Source organism: Diadema antillarum, unplaced genomic scaffold (assembly GCF_040938485.1).
Source record: "Diadema antillarum isolate AM-2024a unplaced genomic scaffold, OU_Dant_1.0 scf00000070, whole genome shotgun sequence".
Classification (NCBI taxonomy): Eukaryota; Metazoa; Echinodermata; class Echinoidea; order Diadematoida; family Diadematidae; genus Diadema; species Diadema antillarum.
Genome location: NW_027270959.1, coordinates 494,690 through 509,461, shown reverse-complemented (window position 1 = coordinate 509,461; position 14,772 = coordinate 494,690). Strand labels below are relative to the sequence as shown.

The following is a 14,772-nucleotide window of genomic DNA, read 5'->3' as shown; positions in this document are numbered from 1 at the left end:
TGCCAGTGAAAACAAGTTAGCGCACATCCGTTCTTGGGAGTAAAGAGAGATAGATAGAGAGAGAGAGAGAGAGAGAGAGAGAGAGAAGGGGGAAGGTGAATGATGATAGAAAAAAATAACGGGGAATACTCTGGCAATCTCGTGGAGTTATTAGTACCTTCTGACTATGAGACGTCTTGTGGTAGAGGTACCATGTATCTTACAGGTATTTGAGCTGTTTATCAAAAACACCAACTACAAGATTATGTTTACACGCACAGATTACAAGCAATATTTTGGCATTCTAACGTTTTTGTTCACCCTGTAGATAATCTATTATATTCTTATATCCTCTACACCTCTACACAAGGCGTCAAAAAGATTTAATCTTTTATAGCAAAATTGATTTTGAGGCTATAATATTGATTATTATGATGATAATAATGATGATGATGACGATGGAATAATAATAACAGTGATGGTGTACTAGTTATAGTTATGATTGTTGTTGCCTATCATAATGGTATTGATATAGTTGGTAGTGACAGAATAGGGGTGATACTGTTACCATTGATGATAGAGCAAAATAAAGAAATAGAAATATTGGTGATATTCATATAAATGAGAATGGATACTGACTAATTTTGGTATCAAATATAGGACTATGAAAATATAAAGACTTACTAAAGCTTTACTAAATTTTATATGCTCCTTCATTCATTCATCCTTACCACGAATAAAACATTGTTACTGTTGCTATTTTTATTGTTATGTTTTTATCATCACAGTCATTGGTATCAACTGCTGTAAAAGATATGTGATGTTGAAGTGTATTTCACTCGATATAAAATGTTTACAGTTGTCTGTAGAATAAAGCTTTACGATTTTTACACGATGAGCGATGTGCTAAAAAAAAGCAAACAGATAGAACAAAAACTCTGGTGTTACAAACCATCACAAATTGAAGCGGCAACGTAATATATAATATACCTCTTATCGTAACAATTATCTCTTTCCGTGTTCTTTTTTTTTTGTTGTTTTGTTAAAAGAGACCGTGGATGCGACTTGCTTCTTTGTTTGAAAATTTATCTCGAGCATTCATTGTGTTGACAGAAGAGACTGATCTATTTTCGTTTAAGCATTACGTCTCAAGACTACGTATCTGTAGCTTAGAGTGAAAGAAAAGGGTATTGTGGGAGGATAGAATAGAAAACGGAACCGCACACCTTTCAATATACTTTTGCTCGTTGGCCTAATTCTATGCAGGAAGGTGTGAAGAGTGAAAACATCCGCTGGGATAACTCCCCACCACCCCATCTGAAAATGCCGACGGATTCTGTTTTCGTTTTCGATCAACGCTGGTCGTAACTGTTTCCCGTTGTTGCAAACTTGGGGCATTACGGTAATCCCCCCTTCCCCCTCTCCTTGCGGTATCCGCTGGCCCCCAAAGCCGCTGGCGGAGTGTTTGGAACACGCACGCGAAGTGCTAGGCAGTTTTTCTCCAGCGCGGTGGTGACGTTCCATCGAAAGGGTCGTACTTCGACAGCCCGTTACGCTGGGCAAGAAAAGTCGCGCCTCCTCGCCATGGATTTGAGTTGACGCGACGGGCACAAGAACACATCACACCCGCCGTGTTTGGGGAGCGGATTAGCGGACAACCCAAACTTGTTAGCGGGCGATCAGCGGGCTCGGAAGTGCTCCCGATACGATGATTAGGCTCTGAGTAAAGAAAGATTTTGCGTATCTGGGCATGGGCTGATTATCACTATAGTCACACCTGCATTTTGTCCGGCTTAGCTGCGATAAGATAACGATGCGTCGGACACGGATGGCGGACGACTTTGCCACTGTAACCTTTGCGGCGGCTTCTCCCGGCAACATCAAAGTGCCCGCGTTTAACTGTTTTGACAAGTTTTCCAAACAAAGGGGATTTGGGGGCGTTAATAACGGCGAATTAGCAGTATTTTCTTTACCTATTGTCCGAGGCCGCCTTTTCGAGGTTGACTTCCATGTTGCTAAGCACGGTGATTATTTGTCATAAAACTGTTGTAAACAAACACTGGTATCGTTAAATTGCGGCAACCCTGTTTGTAGCTTACCAAAACTCCTGATAGGACGCGAGCATTTCACCGTTTCGCTCCAATTGCTTCACGGTTATATTAGAATCACAGGTAAACAATATTATCGATGATGATAAAAAAACCCCACAAGGTTAAGAAAAAAGACAGATGTACCGGACGCACGTCTGTATCTTATGTACCCAAAGCACGTGTGGAATGTCTTCTCCCAAATACACACAATAAACAAAACACTTTGCACTGATAGTGACATATTGTTTGTGTTGCCGCGCAGGTGTGTCTAATTAAATACCCAGTTTTTCCGAAGGGGTAAAAAAAAAGAAGAAAAAGATAAAAATTACAAGCTACACAAAACAATGTAAAGCGCATCTTTTGATATTCAAGCACGCAGCATGGACTACAGCACCATAAGATCTTCTCGAGTGATGTTTAAAAAAAAATGAAACGAAAAGGAAAGGGGAGGAGCCGCGTAGATATTTTCCATATTTTTGTTTTTAAACCAAAGTATAATAGTAAAGAAGTTACCATCACATCAACGCAGCAAAATACAAAACAAAAACAAAAACAAGAAAAACAAAAACAAGTTTCGCAAAAACGTTGAACTACTCGAGTAAGAAACCTCTCCAAAATGATATCTTGTCTACGTTTGCTACGCTATTACCTTGCCGCTCAGCACTATAAAATCTATCGCAGTGTTCTGGATGCGCTGTTTGTAGTGATACGGTTTCCTGCTACACACAACTGCAACTGAAATCATTTTAGACTTATTCGTAGGACTCAAAAGAAAGAAAGAAAGAAAGAAAGAAGACAGGTAGACAGACAGACAGACAGAGAGACAAGTATGCTACCTCGAGAATACCAGAGGTATAACCTGTCAGGTGTGTACAGATGTTCACCCCTGAAGCGTTTTCTGCTTGAAGTAGATTCTGGATGGAATACACCTTTACCCATGCACAAATGATATAAGGCATGACAATAGTTTTGTACTAATCTCATCTTTTCTCTATCCTTTCTTCAACTGTATTTAGAGCTTAGTCGCTTGCAAAGTCGTTAATAATAATGATAATAATATGATAATGATAATATTATTATTATTATTATTACTGCTACTACGACTATTATCATTAGTTGACATGGTTCCAGTATTATGGGTGTTATCGTTATCATTATTATCGGGGGGGGGGTGGGACAAGGATAAATGAAATATTCAGAGAGGGGAAATGAAAGATGTCGGGGAATGAATAATGTTGTCTTTCCATCGATTGAGTGTACGTTTTTCTCTGGGACATTATCCACAATCAAGGCTCTATGCGCAATGATACAGCTTTTGTGGCGGCCGTTGAACTCCGTGCACAAAGTTCCCTGACTGCAATATGACAGGGCCTCCCTCCCCACCCCCACCCTCTTTTGGAAGATGCGGGATGGATGCGAGCGCGGAGAGATTGAGTGGAGAGATAACTGGGAGTGGATCCAGAGGAAAAACAACAACAACAACAACAAAAGCCACCCCAAACTAATAAAAAAAAAAAGAAAAAAGAAGAAGAAAACCAAGGAGGCTGAGACGAGAAACAAAAGAGGGGCACCACGGAAATTGGCCATCCGTGCTTCGTCTTCGTTTGTCCTTTCCACCACCCCCCGCCCGTCCCCCCCCCCCCTTCGTCCTCTCCTCCTACTTCTTCCTCCTCATCCTTGACCACTCATCAACATGGCAGATGCTTTGTCTGCAGCGATGCCAATGCTGAATAGACAACTGCCTAATACACATTGCTCTCTCTCCGGGTCGTTACTGCTTGAAGAAAAGCAGAAAACCGCATTTCTCCCTTTTAAGTGGCACGCGATTTGCATAAATACTTTCGAGAGGGGGAGCGCGATGTGTAGAACGAAGTATAGAATGTGTTAACTCCGGTCTTAACGCACGTCGGAAGGAAGGTTAAAAGCAATTTAAGGCAGGTATGAGGGCCATTGTACATGAAAACAGAAACTAGCCAATAAGTAGCTGCGTGAGATATTGTAGATATTCCTGAATAAGTCAAGCAAAGATGCTGGGGAGAAGAGCTCTTAGAAATGAATAATATTGGAAGGGGGGGGGGGGGGGAGTGGAGAGGGGATGACGTTTAGAAAGTTCGATGTATAGAGATTATTCAACGATTGATAGGAGTATTCATATTCGAAAATTTTTCTTTGCTTTATCAATCATTTTTTTTTTTTTGTGTGCTCCAGCTATCCACCTTTTTCCTTCTATCTCATTTGCTTGAACAAGCTAATTTGACAGTTATACAGTAGGACCTATCTGGTACATGATGTATAATATGCATTGTATAGTTATCATTCACATCAATTCTGCGTTTGCTAGTGTGCGTGCGCTGACCGTGCCTTTGTGAGTGATACCGAATGTGCGCACGCACATTAACGCAAAACAAATCAAACAATTTGGCGCACGGTTTTCGCAGTCGGATCTAGCCAAACTAGTTTCATTAATGATTGCCAATGTAGTTCATCAGTACTGGCGTACATGCTTAGTCTACCGTACACACAATAATTCAATCGAGGAGTAGACAAAACTGCTTGTAGTATTTTGTGGCGTTCGTTGTTTTGAGCAATCTCGGGGAGGAAGAAGAAGAAGAAGAACAAAACACAAAACTAAGTTATTTGTCTGTTTGCACTTGGCATCATCCTTCGACCCATAATCCCCCCTAGTCTTGGGAATAAGTGGGTGCGGATCTGCGCCTTGTCGAGGTTGTCACATCTGGCAGTATCTCGGCGAGACAGATGCCTCATTTCCGCCGCTCGACAAGGGGGGAAAAACAGAAGAAAGACGCATCCCCGAGCGCGGACAAGCTTCTTTGCACGTTTTCTTCTGTTCGTCTATTTAAGCGTCCCCCACTTTATTACTGGCCCATCATAGGCCCATAATCCTAATTACCATTGACCTCCGCTGCGACTTTCTTTATTCTTTTTTTTTCCCCGAAAAAAAAAAAATCCGCCGCCATATCGTGTCGCAAACAAAATATCCTTTTCCCCCTCCCTTGCGGAAAAGTTTGTAAAACCTTTCAATTCGACGGGAAAAATACCAATGTGTCAGCGCGACCTCATTCTCGCAATATCTAGCAATCACCTATTTTTTTTCTTCTTCGTCTTCCTTTCACTTGTTCTTGTTTTGCCGATAAATTCTCGCCCCACTCCCCTTTTCATCTCACCTCATCCCAACAGAGTGTTGGAGAAACGGGAGTGTTTAGGGGTCTGGCTCGATTTAGCGCGTTTTGTTTAGAATACCGCATGGGTCGCTGGTGTGTTGTGTGAAATTTGTAAGGAGACATTTTCTTTGAGTTGGTTTTTTTTTATGTGTGTCGTGACGGTTGACAGAATATTAGCAGGAAAAATGAATGGCTTGGTGAAATGCGTCTTGACGACCACTGAAATTGCAGAGATTCCGAAAGAAGCAAAAGTATTCCTGCAGCAACTCACAACTGATTGCAAGCAAATGCAACGCCCGGAGAAAGAGAAGCCACGAATTTGGTAATAAAAAAAGAAGAGAGAGAGAGAGAGAGAGAGGGAGGAACCCCTCTGACACAAATATTCGTCATTCCATGGTTGCCAATGTTAACATGTAGCACGACGTGTGATATGAACAGACAAAGAAATCAACACATCAATAACTTTGAATTAAAGGTTAATATATTAGCCGTGGAATAATAGATGACCTAAATGATGACGACATTTCTGTCAAAAGACATACAGTCCTTGGGAAGAAAAAACAACAACAATCGGTCAATCAAACGGTCAAATGGATAGACATATCGAGAAAATCATGTATCGATTGCTGTTCTTTTCGGAATATACCGTTACCTTTGAAAGCGTTAAGATATTGAGATATTACTACATACGTGGTGGTCGTTCTGTAGAGTGATCGAAATGGTCGGAGGAATTTGATGAAAAGAAAGTCGAAAATAGAAAAAAAAAAGATAAAGCCTTTCAAAGAGACGATGAAAATGCACGAGATCCAATCAGATGTGAGAATCGACTAACCTCTTGTGATTGGGGTTACCCCGCCATCTAGAGACACGGTACCAGCCAGTCTTTGTGCAGACGATAACGGTGAAAATGCGCGCGCAGTGGAGGTTAAAAGTTTTCCTCGCCCGCGCGCCGTGGTTTGCCGTCGCAAAGGTCGGGCGTGCTCAGCGCGGGCAGGCCCGATTAACCCTCTGATGGACCAAGGCATCACGCCGCCAACGACGTTGTGGATAAACAAGTTGTCGATCGTGACGACAAAGTTAAGATACAGATACATATGTTGTTCCTACATACCCGCAAAACAAATCGCCGACTACTATGGAAACTGCGTGCAGTATGAACATGGACAGGTATAGATTAGCACTCTGCGCTGTGAACAGAGTGAAACCACGTCTGCTAAACATTGCTCTCAGCTACAACTAACTTTGGCTTGAATATTTTTGTCTTCAGAGTTTTTAAAGGTCTCCGTTCAAACCGCAGAAAGTTACAAATCAGAATAAGGCCTTGTAAAAATTAGCATCAATCGCATGTTTGGTAGATTAGTTAGGGACGACAAAAATAAACGTTGACGAAAAAGTAGTAATTTGAATAATTATTACGTCTTTATTGTTAAAAAAAAGTTATAGTACTCACCTAAGTCCCAGCACCCATATACTTTTGATTAATTTCATGTGCATGATGGAAGTTAGTTTAGTTTGATGATCTGCAACTTGTATGTCTTCGCGTTTTGAGATTCGAATTTGCCTGATCACTCTATTCAGAAAATAGTTTGAATCGCAAAATGTTTGTGTTGCCAAAACTGTAACCTTTAAAGAAAGCAAGCGGGGCGGAGGAGGAGGAGGAGAGGGGAGGGGGGGGGGATCCAACAAAAACAGTTGCACGACAAAACACGGCGAAATTTGTCAACCAATCCGCCCATGGACCGGCAGGCAGAATAGAGGAGTATCAGTCATCCACCAACCAGTGACAATGCTGGAATTGGGAACCCCTCTCATCTTTCTCTTCTGTCACTCTCCCCCCTCTATATATTCCTAATCTTTTTTATAATCACTAGTTGTTCAGTTTCATCTTACGATCAGTTACATTTGGGAGTAGCACAATAGACGCGCTACAATTTATTATGTGTTCAAGAGTAGTTCGCGGGTAAAAAAAAAAATACAAACAGAAGTGAGAAAAAGAAAGAAAAGAAAGAAAGAAAAAGAATGGAGGGAAAATGTGGTTAGGAGCCGTTTACCCGAGCCCCTAATCCTTCTATAGGAGGTTGGTGATTTAATTGTGAGAGGGGCTCCTGAAACTGGTGTATATGCGGCAGCTGAGGGGGTGTCAGGAGAGGCGAAAGGGAGGGCGAAGATATAGCGCGACTCCCCGAGTATCACAAACATTTGTGTAACTGGAGAATATAAGGCGATTTCCACGCGATTGTTCGGTTCGATATCGCATTATGCACCATGCAGCCCAGGGCTATTGATTTGATATTGGCAATGTCTGTGTATAATGTGTGTGTGTGGGTGTGTGTCACTAATTCTGTCTCCATATAGGCTATGTATCTGTATGTGTGTGCGTGTGTGTCTTGTGTGTTTGATAGGGTTTATATGTGTTGAAGTAAGTGTTGCCGTCAGAGGTAGCTTTTCGTTGTTAAAAAAAATGTATATACAGCAACGCTTTGTAGAAGATATTGTTGAGCTTGCTTGTAGATTTGTTTGGACCAACTAGAACAAATTTTTAAGTGAGAAATAGACACGACTTGAACAGAAAATAAAACCAAAATAAGGTCATAGGTCATCAATAACCTGAAATACGACATTAGATATAGTCTCTTTAACACTTTTTGTGACAATGGATGCGTCTGCTGACTCTGACGATTCAATGAGATAGAGAACGCCATACATCACCCAGTAACAACCCCACAGAGCGGAATAACTCTCACATTATACAACCCACAACCTTTTCATACATGACATCAGTGGCAATTCGAAGATGTGATCGCTGTCGGGTTAAGTTAGCGTCATGTTTTAGGCGCATGCGCTTTCGACTCCCTTCATCACACTCATACGGGTGAAAGTGATATAAGGACGCAACAGCCGTCTGCTCAACCGCTTAAATCATGTCGTATGTCCAACAATGACTTTGATATGTTTGAATATGATGAAGCTGAAGCGTAGTTATCGTTTATCTCTACAAGATCGTCTTTTCATATACATGGGCCTCTTTTTTTTCCAATAACACAATAATTTTGTTCGAATAGTTTAATATAGGCTATGTGCATGCTTATATTTTTTTTTTCGCTTTCAAATGCATGTGCATATGATTCATATTACACTGACTTCTTCTAACCGTATTTGAAAGAATTTTTGATATTGGAAATGAAATTTGAATCTAAAAAGGTTTAGGGAGCAGTAAAATATCACCGCGAAACTGATGACGAAATCCAAAGGATATTGCTAGAGTTTCAATCTGCTGATGTGGTATATACATCATGGGATTGCTTCTTTACATAATGTAGATTACTGCCGCGTGAGATGAGATGAATATTAAGGGGATGGTATAGTTTTGGTTGAAATGAGGATTCATATTTTAACTTTTTGCGAGATAATTAGAAACCACTTATGAAATATGTAAAGAGCATACAATAAACATTCTAAGAGGAATTCAAAGGTATTTGATCAAAATCGGTTTTGAAATGGTTTTGAAATTAGATATTCAAAAGTAAAAGAAAGTGGTCCAAATAAAAACGGAAACCCACCTTTTATTAGGACCTCTTTTTTATATTTCAGACATTTCAAAACCAATTTTCATCAAATAAACTTTGAATTCCTCTTAATGGTCTTTCATATTTCATAAGTGATTTATGATTATCTCGCAAAAAGTTCAAATCTGAATCCCCCGTCTCAACCAAAACTATACCATCCCTTTAAGAGCCAGTTTTTATGCCATGTCACGAACACTAGGACTTGTTTTAACCTTTAGAAAAAAAACCCGAACATAAACGTTTAACTTTTCCCTCTAATTTCCTTCTCTCAATATTGCCTTCTTTCATTTTAATTGTCTTTTTCAATCTGAGTTAGATATTTCCGGCTTTACTTCTAGTTACGCTCAAGATGGCTTTTTTTTTTCGTCTTCATTGAACTTTAAGTACAGCATGAAGTTCCTCTGCACTATGCGCTCTGGAGCGCAATCGAAACGTTGATTCTTCTCTTTCTCTCTTTTTATGACGATTTAAATGAATAAGATGCAGTATGTGCTTTATCAAAACAAGAAAGGCGTGCAGTATTGAAACAAAATGCTGCAACATCACTGAAATTGATGTGCGTTGCGGTCATTTCATCAACAGTTATCGTTATTATGCGAAGTGTGTTAACTAAAGAACAAATAAAGTCGAGTCATTTTCCAAAAAACACAAGTGTCAATTCCCTTTCTCTTTCTCTACATATCTAGCTGTCCATCTTTCTATCTATCCATCTACTCTCTTTGATATTCATTCTGAATTATCATGGAATAATGTCGTACATGTCGTACATTATAGTTAATCACTTGCCTACTTTAAACGTAAGACCCAAACAATACTCAATTACTTTGTAGTCAATCATACACACACCCACACAGACACACTTACACGCGTTGTAGTGTGTGCAAGATCGCTCAATTTAGGATATAGGCCTACTCTAATATGAAATATGAATCCAAATAATGAAAATAATGATGATAGAATGATGATAATGTTGGCGATCATCATGATAATGATAATAATAATGATAACAAATCATTTTGATAACTGCTATAAAGAAACAAAATGATCAAGTAGGTTTATACACTATTAGAACGATATAGGGATAAAAAGAGTAAAAGATATTACATTCGGGTCAAGTAGCAACATTTGGTTGTTCTGTTACTTTTATATTCAAAACTCAGAAAAAGCAGATAATCGAACTCACCATAAGTTTGTGTGCCGTTCAAGCGTTTCTTTGACAGGATGTGTTGAATGGAAATAGTGGATGGCAACTGATTCTTCGTTATGCTACCAAGTATATTTAGTCTCAAGTTTATTTTTAGAAAGCGGGCAAAGCAACACCTTTTAATGATGTTTTTTTTTTCTTTCTTTTTTTAGCATCAATCCGGGGAGAAGCTGAGAGGAAGAGGGTTACGGTATATGCTCGCCTTAGTATTTTCGTTCGCATTGTTCTACGTGTTCTCCGCGTCAATAGTAGAGAGATGGAGAGTGAGGCAACGCATTATATCTAGAAAATTGGCATAAGAGGGTGGATAACACTACAATCGAATAGCTCTCCGTTACAATGAGAAAAATTCCCTGCCATATGCCGTCTGTTTGATACCACCTATCAGTACACATTAGCATACCTGAGACCCTCGCGAAGTCGCCAAAGCTAAGGAAAAGCGCCCTTTTTTCTCTCGTCAACTCCACGATTTCTTTCTTATCCCTTTTTTTTTTCTCCCTACACCGCCCGATATCGAGCTTGCAGGTAATGTACGCCCTTCACCACCGTCCTCCAGTAAAACGCAGCACACCCTCCCCCATCATCCACACCCTTTTCCTTTACCCCCTCTTTGGCTCCGTTCTCCAGTTGTCAAAGAGAACTCGACAAGAAAGAGAAGGGATATCAGTGTCAGCGGAGCTCAATAGACACTTCATTTTCCAATGACTCGAAGGGGAAAACTAATATTTTGCTCTTTCACTCTATTCTTCCTCTTCTTTTTCTTTTCTTTTCACTTTCTCTCCCCCTCTCCATCTCCCCCCTCTCTTTTTTTCCCTCTCTTTCAACAGAAGCTGTCGGTAAAGTTGATAAACGCCGCGCGTTTCGTAGCTCGCTAAACCGCGCTGGTAAAAACCCCAGCGAAAATTGTTGTGCCGGGCGATCGCCCTCGCTCGAACGAGTGTCGCGTGTAAAATTATACGCGGATTTAGCGTGCATTAACGAAATGTACTTGGGGAAGGGGGATGGGAAGGAGAGAGTTAGGATGGGGGGGGGGGGGGGGGGGGGGGTGTCAGGAGCTTGGGGAATGGAGCGAACAAACCGCAACAAATCTCATCTTCATATTATCTCGGATAGTCGCGAGCTGCAAAGAAGGACAACAGACGCAGAATTGTAGTGACCCACTTGAAGCCAGTCGCTTTTGAGTAAAACCTCAATATTTGTCTGGCCTGTGTGTCCACTTTGCCAGCAGCGAAGGACACTACGAGCGTTTGTATTTTGTTTTATAGTTTTGTGTTGTTTATTGCGTTTTATCTGATGAGTGCCGATGTCCGGTCGATGCACGTCCATCGTGCCATAACTTCATGGAAGGTGCAACATCAAAATTATTGATTTTCCTTGTGGTGCGGCCGGTGACCACCATTTCGATGACCACTTTACTTGCCAGCTTTCAACTCCCTTACGCCGGCTTACAATTTTTTTCTCTGTCTCTGTGGCGTCTGGTCTTTCCTTATCACGCCATCAGAACGACGATGACGAAGCATAGGAAAATAATTCAAAAGAAAGAAAGGAAAATGGTGGTGATGATGATGAGACGATGGACTCTATAGTGATGGTGATGGTGATGGTGATGATGATGAGACGATGGACTCTATAGTGATGGTGATGGTGATGGTGATGCATGGTTATGATGGTGATGGTGATGATGATGGTAATGGTGATGGTGATGGTGAATGGAGCATGGTGGATGATGATGGTGATGGTGTTGGTGTTGGTGGTGGTGGTGGTGGTGGTGATGGTGATGGTGGTGGTGGTGGTGATGGTGGTGGTGATGGTGGTGGTGATGGTGACGGTGATGGTGATGGTGATGGTGATGACAATGGTGATGGTGATGGTGAATCATGGTGGTGATGGCGATGGTGGTGGTGATGGTGAGGGTGATGGTGATGGTGATGACAATGGTGATGGTGAGGGTGATGGTGATGGTGATGGTGATGGTGATGGTGATGGTGATGGTGATGGTGATGGTGGTGGTGATGGTGATGGTCATAGTGATGATAGCGACAATAGTGAATGAGAATTGATTGGATTTATGACGATGCGTGTAATGTGGCTGCTAAGAAAGCAATGATTCTTTGTAGGGAGGCCACAACACGTGGCCGACGGCTGTTAGTCCCCAGAAGACAATGAAGGTAAAGTGCTTTACCTTGGGGGCATAACCGCTGCAGCCAGGGGACTCGAACTACAGACGTCGTAATTGCTAGTCCGTGGTCTAACCCACTAACACTAAGCCACAACAGTAGATGACGGTGATGATGTCGTGATGATAGCAACGATAATGGTACTAACAATGTTGACGACGCCGATTATGATGATGATGATGATGATGATAGTTGCGAGTACAAACTTGAAATAATAATGATGACAGCAGGGATTTGTAACAGTTCTTGTTACGTGTTTGTCGATACAGTGCACTCCCGTTATAACAAACACGGATTTAACGAAATTTCGGTGACCACGAAATAAAGATTCACCCCTCATCATTATCCACTCTATGTTTTTTGTTGCTAATTTGTTCTATTATAACGAAATTTCGATAATAACGAAATTTCGATATAACGAAAGAAAACAGCAGGTCCTGAGGACTTCGTTATAACGGGAGTAAACTGTACTCATTTGCATTCACCATCCTTTTGTTATTCTCTACTAGAGTAGTCTACTAAAGTACACCATGTGCAGTCTAGTGTCCTCCTCTTGACTTTGACGTCATAATAACTGCAACGAGGCTCAGTGATGACTGGTCCTATACGTCTCTACAAACTTAGCATCTTAGGAGCAGGGTGTAACTTTATTTTTTCGCTGATGTTGGGTTACCACTGTTGTGCGATGCGCTACACACGCCACAACTGGCTATTAGTAGTCGATCGTGGAAGTTTTATTTATGTCTATCACAATCTGCGCCACTGTTGAAATCGTGGGCTGATTGTGGTTAATCGTGGTGATCGTATTAGGGTCTTGAGACCAGTTGTGGCAATCGCGATGATCGTAGAAATGTTTTAAACGGTTCAGAGATTGTCTACGATCAACGCGACTGGCCTCAAGATCTTATAAGATCTGATAGGATCTGATGCGATCACTATGATTCCTCCACGATTCAGACCACAATTTCAATTATGGCGAAAATTGTAATAGACATGAACAAAAACTCCACGATCAGCTTCTGAAGGCCAATCGTGTCGTGTGTAGCGGATCGCACGATAGTGGGAACCCATCTTTATATGGAAAGAGTGCATGAAGTTAGCAGTAAAAAAGCTTAACTGCATCCTGCGTGTTATCCTGTGTGAGACAGATTACCGATCGATTGCGCTGTGCAGCTCTAGCTTTTAGTACTGTGCGCGCGACACGAACCCAAACAATTTGATTGCATGCTGTGACTCACACAGACGTCTGCACGGCCGATCGAAGAGCGTCCTCATCGTGTGGCAATATAAGCCTTATTAACTGATGTCATAGTTCGTAGACCCACATTATAAAACAAATAACGCACAGCTTTAAGCTCGTGATGTTAGTGGGGATGCAGCGCACTCTCATCTGTACATTGTTATGGTAGAACAATGTGGAATACCAGTCTCAATCCCAGTTCTCGATTCTGATTGGTTAATTAACCAAGGCTTCTTCAAGTTGCAAATTTTCAAACGTGACGTACAATTCATGTGGAACCTGATCTTTTGATGCAGACAGTGCGTATTTTTGTTGCTTGTCAAAATTTAACGTACATGAATTAGGCTGTTTTTTATGCTCCTCCATGAAATGACGACGAAGGCATTATGTTTTCGGATTGTCCGTCCGTCCGTTCATAATCAATTTTGTGGACAGCGTAACTAGAAAACCATTTGAGGTATCCTAATGTAACATGGCATGTGTGTGTATGGGTGGACGAAGTTGGACTTTCAACTTTTGGGTGCACATACTCAAGGTGAAAGGTCAAAAGTTAAGGTCAAATGCTCAAAATTTCACTATTTCCCCATATCTATGCAATGCCTGAAGATGTTTTCTTGAAACTTAGTGTACACATGTATTACCCGATACAGATTCTCTAGAGAAAGTTATTTTTTTTTGCCATGAGGTCAAAGGTCAAGTGAAAATGCTTCAATTTCAATTTTTAGTCTCCATATCTTGGAAATGGTTCAAGCTATCTTCATAGGACTTAGTACATATGCTTGTACTCTTTGACAGTGATTCTCTCAGGAATTTGGGGGTCATGGGGTCAAAGTTCTAATGTCAGAGGTCGAGATCAACTTCTCAAAATTTTACTCTTTCCCTCATATCTATATGCAATATGCCTGAAAGTATTTTCTTGAAACTTAGTGTATACATGTACTACCCAATAGAGATTCTCTGGGAAAGTTTTTGGCATAAGGTCAATGGTCAAGTAAAAATGCTAAATTTCACTTTCTCCTCCATATCTCGGAAGTGGCTCAAGGTATCATCATGGAACTTAGTACATATATATGTATTTACTGCCTGCCAGTGATTGTCTTGGGAATTTTAGGGTCATGTTGTCAAAGGTCAAGGGTCAAAGACCAGGTTGAAATGCTAAAATTTTACTATTTAATACTAAAATTACTCCTTTTCTCCTTACGTTGGAGATTAACTTATAAAAGGGTCAAGGGTCAAGTACAAATCCTCAAATCCCCAATTACCTGCTCTCGTATACAATAATTATATAGTATTTCATCCAATTAAACCTAGTTCAAGGAAAGTGAAAACTGAAC

General features: G+C 40.9%; 1 protein-coding gene across 1 annotated transcript in view; it reads left to right on the top strand.

Moving 5' to 3' along the window:
- Window positions 1-10,707, top strand: part of LOC139716798 (zinc-regulated GTPase metalloprotein activator 1-like) — a 113,405-nt gene extending 102,698 nt beyond the window's left edge. Inside the window, exon 13 of the mRNA XM_071628330.1 lies at window positions 10,649-10,707. Within this exon, the coding sequence (XP_071484431.1) occupies window positions 10,649-10,707 (59 nt within the window). The remainder of the gene's footprint in view (window positions 1-10,648) is intronic.
- Window positions 10,708-14,772: the final 4,065 nt, after the last annotated feature.